Source organism: Scomber japonicus, chromosome 20 (assembly GCF_027409825.1).
Source record: "Scomber japonicus isolate fScoJap1 chromosome 20, fScoJap1.pri, whole genome shotgun sequence".
Taxonomy (NCBI): domain Eukaryota; kingdom Metazoa; phylum Chordata; class Actinopteri; order Scombriformes; family Scombridae; genus Scomber; species Scomber japonicus.
In genome coordinates, this window is record NC_070597.1 from 13,572,843 (window position 1) to 13,592,098 (window position 19,256).

The 19,256-nt window shown below is 39.5% G+C and overlaps 3 protein-coding genes across 4 annotated transcripts; 2 read left to right on the forward strand and 1 right to left on the reverse strand.

The window, feature by feature from the left end:
- Window positions 1-159: 159 nt before the first annotated feature.
- On the forward strand, window positions 160-3,782 carry klhl11 (kelch-like family member 11). Its single transcript, XM_053340733.1, has 2 exons — window positions 160-818; window positions 2,170-3,782. Exons 1-2 carry the CDS (start codon window positions 256-258, stop codon window positions 3,752-3,754), a joined length of 2,148 nt encoding a protein of 715 aa, XP_053196708.1. The 5' UTR covers window positions 160-255; the 3' UTR covers window positions 3,755-3,782.
- A 2,612-nt stretch (window positions 3,783-6,394) lies between these two features.
- On the forward strand, window positions 6,395-10,605 carry LOC128380876 (7-methylguanosine phosphate-specific 5'-nucleotidase-like). Of its 2 annotated transcripts, XM_053340752.1 has the most exons (10): window positions 6,395-6,530; window positions 7,122-7,196; window positions 7,738-7,836; window positions 8,027-8,096; window positions 8,477-8,523; window positions 8,762-8,847; window positions 9,150-9,239; window positions 9,537-9,699; window positions 10,165-10,365; window positions 10,449-10,605. In XM_053340752.1, exons 1-10 carry the CDS (start codon window positions 6,528-6,530, stop codon window positions 10,566-10,568), a joined length of 954 nt encoding a protein of 317 aa, XP_053196727.1. In that variant the 5' UTR covers window positions 6,395-6,527; the 3' UTR covers window positions 10,569-10,605. The 2 variants fall into 2 exon arrangements, with proteins under 2 accessions (XP_053196727.1, XP_053196726.1); XM_053340751.1 differs by lacking the exon at window positions 6,395-6,530 and having other exon boundaries at window positions 7,116-7,196.
- A 1,260-nt stretch (window positions 10,606-11,865) lies between these two features.
- Window positions 11,866-18,188, reverse strand: fkbp10b (FKBP prolyl isomerase 10b). Its single transcript, XM_053340735.1, has 10 exons — window positions 17,859-18,188; window positions 17,420-17,565; window positions 16,377-16,566; window positions 15,980-16,125; window positions 15,019-15,208; window positions 14,683-14,828; window positions 13,801-13,990; window positions 13,580-13,722; window positions 13,222-13,385; window positions 11,866-12,346 (listed from the first exon to the last, which is right to left on the reverse strand). The coding sequence occupies exons 1-10, from the start codon at window positions 18,053-18,055 to the stop codon at window positions 12,152-12,154; spliced, it is 1,707 nt and encodes a 568-aa protein (XP_053196710.1). The 5' UTR covers window positions 18,056-18,188; the 3' UTR covers window positions 11,866-12,151.
- Window positions 18,189-19,256: the final 1,068 nt, after the last annotated feature.

Genomic DNA, 19,256 nt, shown 5'->3' on the forward strand with positions numbered 1-19,256 from the left:
CATCCCTTACACAAAGTTAAATTTCGCTTTAACAGTGACGTTTCTGTGCTTTATAACAACATTAAAAACAAGACAACACTTTGGACTTTGCAGTACGTCCGTCATGGTTATGGCACTCTTGAGGGACCAGAGATATTAGCTTGAAGCCTCTCATTGACACTCCAGTAAGAAAAAAACTGAGTTGGGATTTTCTTAAAGACGGAAGTGAGCGCTCCTGTTTTTCCAGTCAAGCCCTGCTGTGATCGCTGCGCATGCATGTCAGTTTTTGAGTGTTTGTTTACGTGTGTTATATACGCCTATGAGTTCCTGCCTAAGATAGTTCAGCGCATTCATTTGCCTCGGAGACTGGTCCTCTGCGGTATGGCAGCAGCAGCAGCCGGCGGGCCGGACGACTGCAGCCGGAGCGGGGGAGCTCAAACTGCGCTGACAGGTGACGGAGAACCGGAGGAGGCCGAGGAGTTCACCTGCCCGGGCCACTCCTTGGAGCTCTCCCGGCGGCAGAACGAGCAGAGGAAGGCGGGACTGTTCTGCGACGTGACGCTAGTCTTCACCTCCAGCGACGGCGGGGTATGTGGGGCGGAAAGGGTCCAGACGTTATCCGCCCACCGCTCAGTTTTATCCGCAGCATCGCACTACTTCACGCTGCTGCTGGGGGGGCAGTTTTCAGAGGCTCTGTCTGGAAGAGTGGAGCTCAGAGAGTGGAGCTCTGCAACTGGACCTGACCCAGACACGGTGGAGAGTGTTATACAGTTCATGTACACAGGGGAGATCAGAGTCACTGCTGCCAATGTGCACGAAGTGTTGGAGCTGGCTGACAGGTGATTATTGTGCATTTCATCTGATCTCCACTCTGCTTTGTAGCCTATACGGAAGTAATGAGAAATGCTCCTGTGTCGGTCTAGTGCTGATTAAGCCACACCTTGTCCGTGCTCTCAGTGCGCCAGGTGTGACTTTGAAATTAAAACTTACACCTGTGGCACTGCGTGTTTAGCCAATTTATTAAGATACAAGTCCATACAGTATATTTTTATCATGAGAAAATAAACATAGGCTGTTTAGCAGGGATGTGATGTGGGCCAAATAAACAGAAATACTGTGGTCCACATTGTGAGGTAGCATAAATGATGGCCCACATCTACCAATAGGCCTAATACTGATATTGAGATTTAACACAGCACTGGTGTAAATGAATGTAAATTATAATGATGGCTGAATTCAATATAGCTGCCTCATTTAAGAGTGCATGCTGGCTCACTGTCATGACTTACTAGGACACTTGGATGAATAACATTCTTAAGCCCAAATATCAGAGTCCAATATTCACTTTTATGTCCACCAGCCAAATAGTTAATGGATACTCTAATTATACCAGCCACTCAATCGATTAACTTTGCTTTTTCAGTTGGCGATTGAAGCAAATCTATCAGTATAATTTACCAGCATTTGGCTGGTGGCTGGTGTAAGTTTTGTGTCCTGCCAAATAAAGATGTCCATAATGTAAGACAAGTAAAGTAACCCAATTTCTCAAATTTGAAAACCTGAAACCATCACATTTTTGGCATTTTTGCTTACAAAAGGACCTAAGTGATGAATAGATTGTCAAAATAGTTGCAGCTCTGCTTCGGTTAGATTTCTTGCACCAGTATAGGCGGGAGAACGTACACCCTTATTAATCCTCAGAATTTTTGTTTTTATGATGGTGATTGATTATCATTACGTCACATTAATCAATTTGATAAAACTGAACCTTTAGTGATTGGTGTAGTTTTAAGTATTAACAACAGTCAGCCAAGTGTTCCAGTTGACTGCCATACATGACCCCAAAGGTGCATGATGTTGGGCGGCCGGCAAGTTTTAACAAGCATTGAAGAGATAATTAACTCCAAGTAAGAACATGTAATCCTGAGTTAAAGGTTATTGGCACATGGAACTGCAGAAAAAACACATTTTTTGCAATTCAAAAATAATGAGCAAGTCACTACATTTGCTTTCTATATGGTTGACTGCAGAACATTTTTACAAAGGTGGTAAAGGAAATATAATATTTCAGTGTACTGGATGTTGCATTTTCTTGTACCATCTATTTTCATAGTTTGTTCCTCCTCTCTAACATTGTACTAACCAACTGAAAACAATATTCTGATAATGCTGACATGTTGACACTGTTAGGTTCCTGCTGGTGCAGCTCAAGAGCTTCTGCGGAGAGTTTCTGATGAAGAAGTTGAGCCTGGCCAACTGTGTAGCGGTGCACAGCCTGGCCCACATGTACACACTTGACCAGCTGGCTCAGGGAGCAGCTGACATGATTCGAAGAAACTTCCACAAAATAATTTGCAACGAGGAATTCTACACGCTGCCGTTTCACCTGGTGCGAGACTGGCTGTCAGACTCAGAAATCACTGTGGACTCTGAACAGGAGTTGTTTGAGGCTGTTGTAAAATGGGTGCACCAGAGCACAGAAGAGCAAGGGAAGCACTTTGAGGAGCTTTTCAGACTTTTAAGACTGCAGCAGATGGTTCCTACTTACCTAACAAGGGTGGTGAGAAAGGAGCCTTTAGTGGCGAACAGTGCAGCTTGTCTGCAACTGGTGTCCGATGCTCTTGAGGTTCATGCTGTTTGCTTTGAGAGCCTCAAGTCAACTGACCTGGAACTCTGCACCTCCTACATGGCATCGTCCCAGCCACGTTTTGGCCAGAACATGGATGTAATCATGGTGGTGGGTGGTGTTTCAGAAGGTGGGGACTATTTGAGTGAGTGTGTCGGATACTTTGTTGCAGAGGACCGTTGGGTCAACCTGCCGCACATTCACAACCACCTTGACGGACACGCCATCGCTGTCACTGACAGCCATGTTTATGTAGCAGGGTCCATGGAGCCAGGTTTTGCCAAGACTGTGGAGCGCTATGACCCCAACCTTAACACCTGGGAGCAGGTCTGCAGCCTGACCATCCGCAAGCACTCCTTTGGCCTCACATGTGTCGGTGACGTACTCTACAGCATCGGTGGTCATGGCAACTTCAGCCCAGGCTTCAAAGATGTCACTGTCTATGAGCCTGAGTTGGACCAATGGCACAACCTTGAGCCAGCACCCAAGATACTACGAGATGTAAAAACAATGAGCGTGGAGGACCGCTATGTGTACGTGATGGCCAGGACCCCGGTTGATATAGACAATGAGGACGGACTGAGCACTGTGACCAATTGCTATGACACAGAGAGCCACAAGTGGCAGGAAGTGGACTCCTTACCTCTCATTGATAATTACTGTACTTTTCAAATGGCTGTGGCATCCACCAACTTCTACCACACAGCTTCCTGTTGCCCCAAGAGCTACAAGGTCACAGCTGAGGCCGCTGAGCAGAAAATAAGCAGAAACATCTCAGACGACATCCTCGACAGCCTCCCTCCAGAAGTCATCAGTATCGAAGGTGCTGCTGTCTGCTACCTGGGAGAAGATATCTTCATCATTGGCGGATGGAGGAACAGCAACAACATGGACAAGCAGTATCGCAAGGAAGCCTACCGTTACAGTTCTGAGAGGAAGCGATGGACGCTGCTACCACCTCTGCCCCAGCCACGCTGCAGAGCTGCAGCCTGTCACGTTCGCATCCCTTACCAGTATCTCACCGGCTGCCAGCGTTACCCCATGCCCCAGAACCTGGCGAGGCAGCGAGACCGCATGCAGCAAATGCAGCAGCTCCATCGCCGCACTCTCAATCTGCGAAGACAGCTGCAGTCTCAGATCGAATGTTGAGATCAGAAGCTGTTCACTTGAATTTGACATTCCGCTCAATTAGTTAGCACTTCATTTGCTGAGTTGCCTTGTTGTTGTCACAAAACGATGTCTCATTTTTTACCTTTTAATGAGATGAAATGTCTGCATTAGTTTACCTTGGGCAGGTTTGCAGTAATTAAAAAACTGAAAGATTTAGCACAGCTATGATTAATTGATTAATCTGCAAGTATTTTGATAACTGAATAACTTTTAAAGTAAATTTCAAGCAAATATGCCAAATGTTTGCTAGTTCAAAGCTTGGTTTTACATTACTGTAAATGTAATATTTTAGAGTTATGGACTGTTGTTTGGTCTCACAGGGACGAGTAAGACCAAACAAGGATATTCTGACGGGTGTTTTAACAATTTTCGGATGTTTTATTAACCAAATGATTAATCAGTTAATCAAGGGAGTTACACTGTAACTAGTGGTGTTGAAAAAAATGATTAGCCAGACAGGCTACTAAATGATCAGTCTTATATAATCATTTTAGCCTTACATTATAAGCTTATGCCTCACTTTTATTCTGCTAGTGAATTATACTGCAATTGCTGTAACACATTGTTAAAATATTGTTGATTCAATTGCTAGTAAGCTTTGCTATTTATATAAACCTAAAAGTAACAGATTTAAATTTGTTGTGCAACTTATAATAAAACTGAATCGCTGTCTGTGTTCAGTGTTGAGATGTAAATTTTGCAGAGTTTATAATGTCCAGATTTACTATGATGTCATTTAAAAGAAGGTGAAATGGTTAAACTGTAACGACCAGCTGAGAAAAGAAAGTTTTAACATTTTACTGCTCTGCTACATGCATCTCATTTCTCTTCTACCTCCAGTTTCCACTGTGGTTTTACCTTTTTTTGCACTGTTGGGATTTTGGGATTGAAATATCTTGTTAATCATGTTAAGTGTATGTCATGTGTGCCACCTGAAAAATACAATCACTTATCAGAGTTTTTGCAGTGAGATTTAAGTATTGAGCAAAGCACATATTTGGGAACAGTGTGACTACCAGTGAGTATGTTTCTTGTTATCTCATGAGCCTGTTTCATACATTGATGTATTAAGATATGTGGACTAAAACTTTAAGATACTTTAATACTTTTTGCCATTCCAATCAATGTGTATGAATATGTGTGATATATTTATTTGCTATTTGTTACAGTCAGGAATTGCCCTCTTTCATTTCCCAGGTGTTTTAATAGCTTCAAAGGTTGAAGGATAGACCAAATACCTCTTTCTGTTTTTTGCTTTTTTGTAAAGGTGACAAGTCAGTTTTGGCAAAAGACGCTCTTTCGCTCTTTTTCTTCCTTGAGTTATATTTATAGTATTACAACATTTATGTGGTGTAACTACATACACTCTATTCTATTGGGATGTCCCCTTTATGGCTAAGTAGTGAAACAAATATCAAACAAATGAAATCAGAATCTCTATTTGTTTCTTTTTTTATTGTTTGTTTGATTTTGCCAGATGCATTATTTGATTGGATTTCCAGCCCTGAAAGAAATTGTACAGTGTTGTTTGTCTCGTCTGATTCTATGCAGTGTTGTGTGGACCAGCTTCACAGTGTATTTTCCATTGCTGTTGAAATTGCTAGTGCCTGTAATATTCTCAGCCAAGCTTGTTTGAATGAATATGAATACAAATCAATTGATCAATTCTATGTTGAGGTTACACATTAATCAGAAGCACATAAGCAGAGGGCTGCTGATTTCAGCAGAGCTGTCAGTGACCTTAGCAGGATCCACTTATTGGATCACAAGTACTGATTTTTGTCTTAGATGTAAAAAAGCCCAGTTGGAGAGTTTATTTTTGAGAATGTATCATTTGCCAGTGCTGTATACAAAGATTTCATGCAGCCACATCTACTTTGTGACATATGGTGTCACTGCATTTGTATATGCAAGAGCTGCAAGTATGCATTGTGTGACATTTGCAATAAATGTAATGTATTTCAATGAAATCCGTTTGTTGTCATTGCTGAAGAAAGATGCAATCTATCTTTTTATTTATCTATCTGAAATCAAATACTGTTAGCTTTTTGTCAAGACAGAAAAAATAATGTTGACAAAGCTACACAGGTTATGGTGATGGTTTGTTATCGTTAATGGCAACAGCATTCATTTTTAACAACAAAGGAAACTACTATAACAGTAGGCTACACTAAATATCACAGTACAGTTAAGGAAATCATTACAGTGATTTTATTGTTATTCAATAGCTGCCATTTATTTCAAAACGTATAAAAACATGAATAAAAACAAAAGATAATAATTAATAGAAAACATAAGCAAGTATGTATAAGCAGTATCCAATACTGCAAAGCAATAATGTATGCAGTAATTAAGTTTACAACTTAGGTAGAACAACACCAATAACTTATAACCAATTACCCATAGCGATTCAGATTTGAGGATACGTTCAATACCAGTAAACGTATACATGTTATGAGATTGTTAAACAATGAAAAACACAGATATAGAAACCAGAAACGCAAACGGCCTCAGTGAAGTAGGAACAAATATACGCCGGAACTACTTACGTTTAGCACACGGAGACGGAGGAAGGCTGAGACTGCAACAACCAAAGATAATGTAAACAAACCATTCAAATCAGCTGCCGACAAAAAAACTACAAAAATATTAATTGATTCCTTGTTTTTAAAGAAATACACACAGCTTGTTAATTAACATGATGTGCTTTTAGCGGCTGGACTGAAAAGCAAGTTACACGTCGCGTCTGAAGATGGTGAGTTAAACTGTCAGCTGTTACGTAATCAATAGGTCGATATTTATTTTTAGAAATGTTTATTTACATTTACGCCTGTCTGTAAACAAACATCATTTAATGCATGGCCAGCTGACTTACTGTACACTTACTTACAGACTCTCAATGTTACATTGACTTGGTGTATTTGACATTCAATACACTCAGCGGCCACTTCAAGAACACCTGTGTATAATGTAATCAGCTCTGCCATAAAGTTTACTTTACCAAGCTTATACATGTCCAGTTTTTGTTGACATTGCCAGAGAGGTGATAATTATTTTTTTATGTTTATGCTGTTGTGTACTGGAGTGCATTACATGGTCTGGTATCATTGCCATATTGTGAATTTTTGTATTATTATCCTTCTGTTTAGCTTTATATATATATGTATATATATATATATATATATATATATAGTATTTATTTATTTATTTGTATTGGATTTTGTCTCTAGATATTCTGTGTATTGTCTGTAAATATCTTGATTGACATACTGTGTTTGCCTCCAAGAAAACATCTTGCAAAATGACATACCTGCAAATCAAAGCACTGAGTTTTCTTTACATGCAGATATACCATATTCCCTGGATCTACACACCAGTGCGGAGTGTGCTGGCAATCTGGCACCAGCTCACCAAAACCGAGGTGAGGAAATCAATACATTTTTAAAAATGTGATTATGATTTTTTTTCTGCATTCACTAAATGAGTTATGTAAATATTGGAAGAATGCTACAAGTAACATATATCAGCAATTATAGATCTACTTGAAATTAATTCTTGCAATAAAGTATAATAAAAAAAAGTGTTTTTTGAGAAAAAGATCATGCAAGAGTCATTTCATAAACTTTACATGCTGTAGCATAATTTTGATTTGAAATGGTATGATGAGCATGTGTGAGGTAATTAAAGTGTATTTAAACACACACACATACACAAAGGAAATGTGATGCCTGATTAAAGGATCTAGAGCCCTGTCCACATTTTGTATGAAAAAAATTATTTGGTTTATTTCAAAAAGTTTCACAAACTGTTTGATGAACCGGATATTTACTTAAATGCAAGTGTGTAACATATTCTAGTATAATGGCTCCCTGGGGTTTGCTTTTGCCCCCCCCCCATCACTCTCTCTCTCTCTCTCTCTTTTCATTTTCCTGTGTATGGATGAATTTGCATTTTCTGTTCAGATCCCAGAGCTGGCCAAGTGCTCAGTGCTGATGAGGGAGCGCAGCAGAGTGGAAGAGACAATCTATTCCATGCAGCGAGCGGGCGCAGGCAGCTTGCATGTGAGTGAAGTAACTGAGGAGTGAGAATATATCCTGGGTCAAATACAAAACAATACTTTAATCATAAGGTGCCTGTAAACATGAATGTAAAAATCAACCTTGCCTTCAGAGTTTGACCAAAAGAAAATGTATTGTTTTCTGATTGATAGATTGTTCTACCATTTGGTTCTAAATAATCCCCTTTCTTTAGGTTATCTCCGACTTCGACATGACGCTGACCAGATTCGCCCACAATGGCAAGAGAGTGCCCACCACCCACAGTAAGCACACAGGCCACAGAGCACTGACAGACCATGAGCTTGGTAGTAGTCTACTGGTGGTCTTGGATTAAGTGTGTGTCATAATAATTGAATAAAATCACCCAAGAATCAAACCAAAACAAACGAAAGAAAATTAGAGGAAAACATTTGCCTTTTAGGTCATTTTTTTTGCTTTCTTTTCAATTTCAATTTCATGTTTTTTGTTTGTAGCTTGGGAGATTTTGCTCAATTGTTATGACACAAATTAAATCTAATTTGAAGGGAAATCTCGATCCAAATGCTTTATGAACTGACTTAATTTGTATTTGTCAGTTCATCATTATGTGTTACTTTGACTGTGTTTTCTGCTCTAAAACTGGTTTGAACCTGTTTTTCTCCAGACATCCTTGATAACCGGTTGTTGATTAATGAAGACTGCACCAGAAAGGTAAACGCTAATTAGCATACAGTTAAACTTTAGTAGATATCATTGTTTGATAAGATATGATATACTTTATTTTCCCCTTAGGGACATTTTTCTTGGGCTCTGCATCACTGCATCACAAAGTATCTATCTCCTGACAGCAATGTCCTTACAGTCAACACCACTGAATCATACACACAACAAAAAAAGAAAAAAACAATAAAATAATTTATTGTATATTCTCTTTGTTGATTAATTTTAGATGAGGGAGCTGTTGAACACCTACTATCCCATAGAGATCGATGCTGGTCGGACTGTTGAAGAGAAGCTGCCTCTCATGGTCGAATGGTAAGAAACTGATAAAAGCATCACTGTTAAAATAATAATAATAAAAGTAAATCCTCCCTGTTTTAATGTGAATAAATTGAATCCATGACTGGCTTTTAAGAATGTAACCCACTCAGAATAAACTGAATTAACTGCAGTTTGTCTCATAACTCAAGACATGATGACAGGCTTAATGTATGAGTAATGCTTATTTTGAGTAATTTGAATTGTAAGCTCTACATCATAATGGCACTGACAGGGAGGGAAATTCAAGGCAATCCTGGTTAGAAATGTTTTAATTTGTCTGGTGTTGCTCTCCACAGGTGGACTAAAGTACATGAACTCCTCATTGATCAGAGGATCAGGAAGGACATGCTAGCTCAGGCCGTCAAGGAATCCAGCGCTATGCTCAGGTACACACAGCTCAAATTGAGAGAAATGTCATTATACAATTTTATGTTATTTTGTCATAAAAGTTCTGGCACGATGCATAAAGACAGCTAAAAAAAAGAGTAATATGCTCTGCAACAAAAACACTGTATTAAGTCATGCAGCATTGACTCCGGCTCTGACTGGTTACAGGACAGTGGCTTAAACACACAGCTTATACAAATCTATTTGTTATACTATTGCATTTTTATGTGCTTCTACTTTACTAAAGATAGTAGATGGTTCATGTGTCTAATGAGGGGTATGTTTCTTTTCTTCAGGGAGGGCCACAAAGTGTTTTTTGACCATCTGGCTGAGCTCCAGGTCCCTCTGTTGATCTTCTCGGCCGGTGTTGGAGATGTTCTGGAGGAGGTGATTCGACAAAACGATGTCTTCCATCCTAATGTGCACGTCATCTCCAACTACATGGACTTTGATCACACCGTGAGTTTTACCCCACCTGGCTCACGATGTATGAAATATAGAAAGATCTTCCACCTACCTTTTTTAGAAGGAAATTATCAAAATAAAAAATAAATCAGTTTTTAACGGGCAATAAGCAAGATACCTGTTGCCTCATAGCTATATATAATATATATAGAGGTTCGACAGGGTTGTCAATAAATAACAATTCTACTAAAATCTTTTTTTCCCATCCTTCCCACCCTTAATACAAACTAAGCTAATTTGAAGCTAATAAAAGCAAGCAGTATTACTGGTGGAGTATTTACCAATAATATTATCAGGATGTTTCTTTTTTTGTCGTTGTTGTTCTGTTGATCTTAGCATTTCCTGCTAAGTTAAGATATGTTAAAGAAAGTCATTACATTCACTACAGGGATCAGCCTGATTTTGCTCCTCAGTTTCAGTCGAAGTTTGAGAGTTGAGTGTTTCCTCTTGTTGAAAAAGGGGGTCCTGCGAGCCTTCAAAGGCCAACTGATCCACACCTTCAACAAGCGGGAGGGGGCTCTGTCACATGCAGCTCGCCTCACAGAGCTGCAGGGTCGGCCCAACGTGCTGCTGCTGGGAGACTCTTTGGGAGACCTGACCATGGCCGACGGGGTGTCAGAGCGTGAGAACATCCTGACCATCGGCTTCCTCAATGACCAGGTCAGACCCCAGGGAGGATTTGTCATCAGCGTAGCCAGTTATAAGAATGTGATCGTCACTGTCTGTGTGCTGTTTTCCCACAGGTGGAAGAGAGGAAAGAGTCATACATCAACGCTTTTGATATCGTACTGGTGAAGGACGAGACGATGGACGTTCCAAACGGCATCCTCAGATGCATTACCTCATTGGGACGCAACAAGTAAGAAGTGCATGAAGAAACATGGACACGACTCAGTCCTAACACATTCACTCCATTTACTGTGTTGCAAACTGGACAATCACTTACCTCAAACGGACCTCAAGACTGGACCTTTTCACCCGTGTCCTCAGGAGTGATTAATGGTGCAAATCACACACACTCTTTACTCTGAGGTCTTTATTTGTACTCTTTTTTGTCTTGGCTTTTGACTTGTATTTGCTGAGCACGAAAGCCATCCTACCACAGTTCAGAGTTTCAAAAGATCTAAATGAGGTCATCTAGTTGTAATTTACTTTGGAAGAATCTCTCAGTTTGTTTGTTTTACATCCTTTGTTTGAGGAAATCCCTGCGATTTCTCAATGGGGAAACAGTAGCGTTAGAATGGCAATATGCCAGTTTAACTTCAATGAGGGAGTATTTATAATTCTTTGGCCTCAGCTCAAAGTACACTCCCTCTGGAAACAAATCAACAACTCAGTGATCTCTTACAAATATGTCAGTATGAAAAGTTACACAGCATATTTCTCATATAAATCTTTTTTTAGTTTGTTGTTACTGTATGAGGATGAGCTGGTTTTAAATATCTTTTACTTTGAGCTCATGTATGAAGGCGTTTTTTGATGTACTGTATTCTAACCTCTGTATTCTCTGCAAGTTCTTCATACTCCAGTCTACATACTGTGCACACAGATCATCAGATTACTTGCAGGGTGCAGCTAACTTGACAACGATGCTAACAGTTCTTAAACAACTGTATTAGTTATTGACTGAGTTTTTACTAACCACTTTTGACATGCGACAGAGGAGACAGACACAATAACCCCAATTGTTTTGTCTTTCAGCTGAAACATGGTGGCTGCTATTAGTACAAACTTGTCATTTAGCTTGTTGCACTTTACTACAGGTTAAGATACTTTATGGTAAAAAGAAGGAAGCTATGGTAGAAATATAGTTAACAATATCTGCAACAGAAATATCACATACATTGCATGAGAAATCTGAAAAATGTGAATTCTCCCTTTAACTAACATTTTAACTGTTTCTGAAGGCTACTAATAATTTCTTGCAACACAGTCTTAAGATTTTCAGGTGGTCATTAATGGATAGATGACCTGTCTTTTAAATTATTTCTATTAGATACCCAACAGTATTAATGATACTAATATTTTCTCTATATTTTTCAGTACAAACGCAGACACAGCAGGTTAAGCTTTTCAGTGGTACGTGAAGTAAATTTCATGTTTTTATCAGTTCTCATTTCTAGTACTGATACTGCAGTTTTAAAGCTGCTGAGACACAAGTGGTAGAAAACATTTTATTTTTCTTACAAACATTTCAATTCATATGACTTTCAGGGACAAATGAAGGTGCTTGTTTGGTTTTCTGAAATACAACTTTTAAACACAAACGTTCAAACAACACAGAAGTACACAAAAAAAAAATATCTTTGCACTATTTTCTTGTCATTTCATAAGACTGTCCAGCACGGTATAGAAAATATTAAACAACGCTGTGTGGGGAAAGTCTCTCGTGTGTGTGTGTTGTTTTTTTTTAAGGTGTTTCGGTTTTGAAGGCGTTTCGTCCTCATCACAACTCCTCGTGCCTCGCCTCTTCCCGTTCTTTGTCCTCATCTACCTTCAGTTTGAGTTCGTTGGCTGTGATAACTCCGTCATCATTTCGGTCCTGGTTGTTGAACATGTCGACGATGATTTGATCTATGGTCAGTCCAGGCTTAATACGACCTTTGCCCTCTGCCACCTGCAGCTTGATGAACTCCCCAAACTGAAATGGGTCAAAGAAGAATGATCAATAAATTTACCTATTTATACACTCTCATCACTTTTATCTCATCTGTTGTGTTCTTGGAATTATGGGGTCAATATAGGATGAAAGTCAGTGAGAGCCAAATACATAACTATCATTCACAAGATCAATTCATTGTCAGCTACTGCACTACTCCTAATGCCAGAAATCTAAGATTGGATCTCACATTCACAGTTTTTGTCAACTGTACGTAGACATTTATTTATATAGTCCCTGCCAGCTGATGAGACCTGTAAAAGCTATGTGATGTGGACCAATAAGACAGATAACATGGTACGGTTCCTATCAGGTAAAAAAAACAAACTAAAAATGAGTTCTGATCACATAACATAAAGTGAAAACACTTTAATTATTCTAATGGCACAAGTTAACACCAGATGGCGCCAGAGAAAATCATTTTAAAATCTCCAGTGGGTTTAATTTTTGGCTATACCAATTGTCCCATTGTTTTCATTAGCAAAACAATGGAGAATGGAACAGACTCAACAGGTCTAAGCCCTGCATGGCCTTTTTTACTATTTCTATTAATCCATTCTATGTAAAGTACTTTAATTTGATATAAACTTGGTCATGAAAATGCTTAATACAACCATTTGTATCCGGATTTGTTTTGTTGGTGAAAGTTCCAACCCCCCTGGAAAAACATAATGGCTGAGAAGCTACGTCAGTGCCATAAAACCTAGTCAACATGTGGAAGTAAGAAAATAAAACTGCTTAAGTAGCAGGAGGAAGGACCCGCAGTGATTGCTGCTTACTGCTGATATACAAACAAAGACTTTTCAGTGCTGTTATTTGCATGTGAAATGATCGTCATACTGTCAGGAGTAACTTACCTCCTCCTGGGGAACCTCTGCATCCTTGTTTGTGTCCAGGGCTTCAAACAAGTCGGCGGGGCTTTCCTCCAGCCACACAAACAGATAACCTGGTGGCACGCCCTTCTCAAAGCTCAACATTTCAAGTTCAAACACCAACACAGCACTGCTCGGTACACCAGAGGCTGATGGACAGAAAGCAAGAAAGACACTAGTTAATTTTGGGTTTACCTTTTATCTAAGATCTAGTGGAAAGTGTACCTGTGTATGTAACAAGTAGATTGCTCCTAAATTTTGTATTGGAAAAGGTACAAGTACAAGTACACATTAACATCAAACAAGCAAAAATGAGCAATAATCAATTCATCTTGTGTCTCACCTCCTTTTTCTCCATGGCCCAGGTGAGGTGGCACCGTTACCACCCTCCTCTCTCCCGCACACATGCCCCGCAAGCCCAGGTCCAGCCCGTCAATCACCTTGTCTGATCCCAGCACTGCCTCCTGATGGTTCTCATAGTCATGTCTAAGGACAAAGTCATTTATCAAAACTTTGTTTTTAAAATCAAAACGTCACTGTTAAAAAATGTTTTAAGTTACTCACGAGGAGAAGAGGCGTGTGCCGTCCACCAGGGTGCAGTTGTAGTGATAATGGACGAGGTCGTTCTCTGCGGTAGTCTCGTTACACACCTCGGGTCTGTGGAGGATCTGAATGCCCACGGTGTCGTTGGGGTTGTGGAAATCAATGACGTGGACGTCAAAGACGAGCACAGCTGAAGGGGGGATGACATCACCTGGACAGACCAAATTAAATCACTTCATCGTCATGTTGGGAAATAATTTATATTCAGATGCCTCTAGATTTCACACAGTGTCACCTACTCCCAGTCTTTAACCTCCTGTGTTTACAAGTTTCACTTTTACAAAACTAGTAAATATAACTTATGTTACCTCATGTTTGTGTCATAATCTTTATATATATATATTATTCAGTCTAAAATGCACTATGGTGGTTATCTTTGATTATTTCTTTTATTAGTCAGTTAGTGTATTAAATAGCAGAAAATGGTGAAAAATGCTCCTCACAAATCAATTTTCTATCATATAAAAACACAGAAAATTACATTTTTCTTTACTTATGCCATCTAGAACAGCCTAGTTGTCATGAGTATTTAATGCCAAACAAGTAGGAGTGCATAAGGTTTCTAACAAGAAAGAAATGGCTGTATACTAACTTTCAGATATCCCATTGGTTTACACTTTTTAACGAAAAGGTGATTTGCATGTTTTGTTCTGCACCAACATTCTGTTTTAATCAAAAATAAAGAAACAAAATGCTCTTTTACGAGCTTAAACTACTTTTAATACCTTTGCTTTGGGTCAGTGCAGATGTAGCAGTTATTATATTTGTAACAAAGAAGATTAGTTTGTGATAGTTGCTCTGATGTGGAGTGTGCACAGCAAGCTGCAGGAAACGTTTATCTACCTGCTCCGTTCTCTCCATACGCCAGGTGTGGAGGGATGATGACCCTCCTCCTCTCCCCAGTGCAGACTCCCTGCAGGGCCTGGTCCATACCTGAAATTATGTAGCCCATCCCAATGTAGGTGTTGTATGTGCTGTTCCTCTTGTAGCTGTTTGATTAAAAGACAAGTATGGTTAAATGTATAAATAGTTCAGTTTTAATAGAAGTTAATTTTTCATGTAATGATGCATGTGCATTTGAAGTACTATCAGCTAAACAGCTAGTAAACTATCTCTAAATGCCCCAAAATTGCTGCATAGTGACTAATAACTCATATTCATACTCAGACTTGAGCTCACCTGCTGTCGAAGGTGATGCCGTTCAAGAAGCTGCCGTTGTAATGGTAGCGCATGTAATCCCCAGCCACAGACTTGCGTGTGCACGACTCAGGCACCACCTGGTTCTCCACCGTGATGTTATCCTTCGGGTTGTGAATGTCCACCAACAGGACATCGAACACCAGAGTCGCCTGGGAGGGAATCTCTGTACCTGGTGGACCGAAGGTGGAGAATTTTAAAAAATAAATGTTTAAATCAAAGAAAAGTGGTTTGATGAGGATATGACTTTCATTCTGGTGATGATAGAATTTCATTAAGCTCCTTTTTTTTAAACCTAATTTAGGCTGAGGTAAACTATCAATTACTGTTCTATTAGTAAAATTGATAATGTTTCACTGCATAAATGTCAATCATAAGACATGGATAATACGATACAATAAAGACATGCAATAGTGGAAAATACTGATCTGTTCTACTTATTGAACATACATGGCACTCGCCAAATGAAAAAAACTAATGTTAAAACCATATCTCATTATTATGACTTCCATATGTCAAAATTTTGGATTTATGAGAACGGTCCTCATGGTTACCAGATCAAATTTCAAGAAAATACTTTGGTGAATGTGTTGTCATTCTATATGATCAGAATATAGCAAATGATTATTATAACTGTTCATCTCAATGTGTGAGCACATTGTTTCTTGTCACATTTCATAATCTATGTTTTGTTTTTTCTTTTTTTTGTAAATTATTAGCCTTGCCATGCAAAGGAAATGTCTGCCTCAAGTGTTATGAAGAAAAGGAGTATGTTCTGTGATATGTGTATGGCTTTTATTAACAAGGGATTTGACTGTTGATTCATTGTCTTCTATTCTGCTCTATAACCTGTGATTCCCCAAATGGAAACTGGAAAACAGGACCACTAAATCAACTGGCGCACCCACATTCTTCTATTCCAACCATTTGTACTGATACTTACCGGATCCCTTTTCTCCGTAGCCTTTGAAGGGTGGGATGAGGATATTTCTGATCTCTCCGACACACATGCCCAGAAGGCCCTCATCCATGCCCTTGATCAGCCAACCCTCACCCACCAAGGAGTCATGGGTCTGCTTCTTGGTGTAGCTATGTAGGGCTCATACAAGCGCAAAGTAAAACACAAAACTTCACACAGACAACAAACCTGGATGAAAAAGTACAAACACAAAAGAGCTGTCATTCGAACAGGGTTTCTTCAAACAAAAACGCCATCTGTAAATCACTTGGTTTGTATGAAACCTAAAAGTATAATCATTTAAAGACCAAAATGACCTAAACCCTTTACATCCCATTGGCCTTAAAGCATCAGTAAATATTTAACTTTGACAGAAGTTCACCTGGAGTCGAATGTGGTGCCATCGAGGAGTGTGCCGTTGAAATGGTAACGCACAAAGTCAGTGCGCATGACAGAGCGTTTGCAGTCTTTGGGAGTGGTGACTATTTTAGTGACGACCAGATCAGCCTTGTTCCATAGATCCAACAGATGGATGTCAAACACCAGCGTGGTGTCTGGAGGAATCACATCACCTGTAAACACAGTCAGCTTCAGGTCAGATGGTCACAGGGTAAACTCTATTTAGAATAACTGTCACTGTAACAGAGTTTTCCTAAACTTGACAGCTCACATGAAATCACCTTAAATCATCATATGTCCTGAACATTATTTTCATTATCAATTCATCTGAATTTACCTGCTGGAGCCAAAATGAGCAAGAAGCCTTTGTTGCATCCCAGAAACACTAGCTATAATACTGTGATTGCCCAGTTTTACTTTATATCTATTAGTATGTGATAATTTTATTAAATATTTTTTGTTTCAGAGAATTAGTTTCAACTCCATATTGTCAATATAAGATTTTGACACTGGCACTCTCTGTAACAGTTTTATATCTTGAGTTGCGACAAAAGAAATAAAGAAACCAAAGAATGTCTCATTTGAATCGTTTTAGAGGTTTGTGGTAGAAATAATATGCAGCAATTCACAAGAAAAAACACAAGACATAACAAAACTGTGATTTTAGTTTATCTCTCTCTCTGGTATAATTATGGTGTGATAGTAACTGATCTAAAAGAGGACGCCCACTCAGATTGGGTAAAAATGCTCTAGCTGCTTTAACCTTTTTGGTTTTTGTAATCTAAGTGATTGACACACAGGCAGACTGAGACCTTCAGAATCAGGACAGTTGGTAAACCAGCCTGGCAACCATACAACATACACAACTTTCCAATAAACACGTGCCAAACTAAAATCCCTCTGGATTATCGGTTGTGTTTGCAAAACTAGAGCAACCTGGTCCTTTAGATCTACTTTATAATCTTCTGCACAACACAGACCCTCTACTTGTACTGAGCAAATTGACTACGTGACATGTTCATTTACCTGCACCGGTGCTTCCGTGGGCCAGCTGAGGTGGGACGGTAATTTTTCTGCGCTCATTGACACACATGCCCTGCAGACCTTTGTCAACTCCAGCGATGAGCCGCCCCTCCCCAATCGTAGCGACCGTCGGGCCTCCTCGCTGGTGGCTGTGAAGTAAACCAAAAGGTTGACAAAGGAAATATCACAAGTTTGTTAGTGTTTACACAGATGTTGCAAAGTGGATTCAGGAGGAATGCAGCTGCAGAGTACACATGCAGAGATTTAAAAGACTGTTGCAAACTTTTTCTGACATGCATATAATCATCATTTCATCTTTTTCACATTTATTAGATGACACTGCTGCTGAAGGATTAATGGCCTTACTTATAAATTAAATAGCAATGCGTCAAAACTAAAAGAATCCAGTGGGCTATTCCAGAAATAATGCGAATCAACTCACCTTGAATCAAATACTTTTCCATCGACAAACGTGGCGTTGTAATGATAGCGAATCTGATCTCCGGCTTTTACTTCTCTGACACAAACTTTGGGGATGAAGTATCTGTCCACGACTACATCTCCCAACACTGGACTGGGATTGCACTCCACGGAAGACCAGGCAGTGAAGAGGAGCACGACAATGCAGCAGCAAAACATTTTTGTTTACAGAATTAGGTCAAATAACTTAAAGGGATTTAAAACGAAATACAATAGTACAGCAATAACGATGTAAAAAGCGGAGTCGTGCGGCCCTGTACGCAGAGGGAGGCTGCGGATGTGGCGCAGGGTAACGGTGTCTAAATGCTGTAAACGTGGACAATCTCCAGACTGCTGTGCAGAGTTTTACCACAGGGCAGGAATGTGGGAGCAGGGGGTGGGGGGGGGGGGGGGGGGGTAGAGGAGCCTCTGTCAAGACATCTATAACAACTAGATACTCTACTTCCGCTACAAAGGAAAAGAAAACCATAAATGTGGAACAGCTTGCAGGTTTTATAGTGGCGTCACAAAATCTTTTCATCATCTGTACATTCTTTTTTGTAAAACTAAAATTAATTCATGCAGATCTTTAATGAGGTGGGTGACGGTTTAACTCAAATACTCCTAATATATTTTGATGATCATTGTCTGTACTGTGAGGTAGTCTGTTTGGTTCATATTACCGGATACTTGACCCCCACCCCTCTCCCACACACACTCCTGTTTATATTGAAGGATATAAGCCGCCTCTACTTCAGCTAGCTTGACTCCTCTGCACAGCTGTACGCAGGAGACCCGCCTCTCCAGGTCAACTTCCCGGAGCCGTAAAGTATCGAGAGCCCCAAAAGTTTCAGCTTTGACATTAAACTTTTTTTGCATTCATTCACAAACAAAGTTTTCTTGCAGCATTTATCTTCTATCGCTTCCTCCTCATCATCAGCAAATATCTTAAATTACATTAGGCTAAGGGGCGATGACTTCACTTTTTCTTAACCTATCGGTACTGTAAGAATGATTTAAAAGGAGCAACCAACATCACGGCAAACTACTACAGACACTGACTTTTAAATAAATGTAGGTCATTTTTACCCTCAACTTTTACCAAATAAATGACCACATAAACGAAACTTCTGGAAAAGCTTCCAAACATTTTCCTTACAGTCACATTTTACAACACAGTCACAAACTCATTAATTTGTAAAGTAGTGAAAATGAATGAAGTAGTGGAAATGAATGAAGTAGTGGAAATGCTGCCTTAGTGAGCCATTAAAGCACGGCAATGATAAACCCTCTTACAGTCCATCTAATATCAAAGGTCTCTCTGTTTAATTCTATTTATTCATCTGGTATTTAGTCAGGAATCTAAGGTTGAAAGAATGAG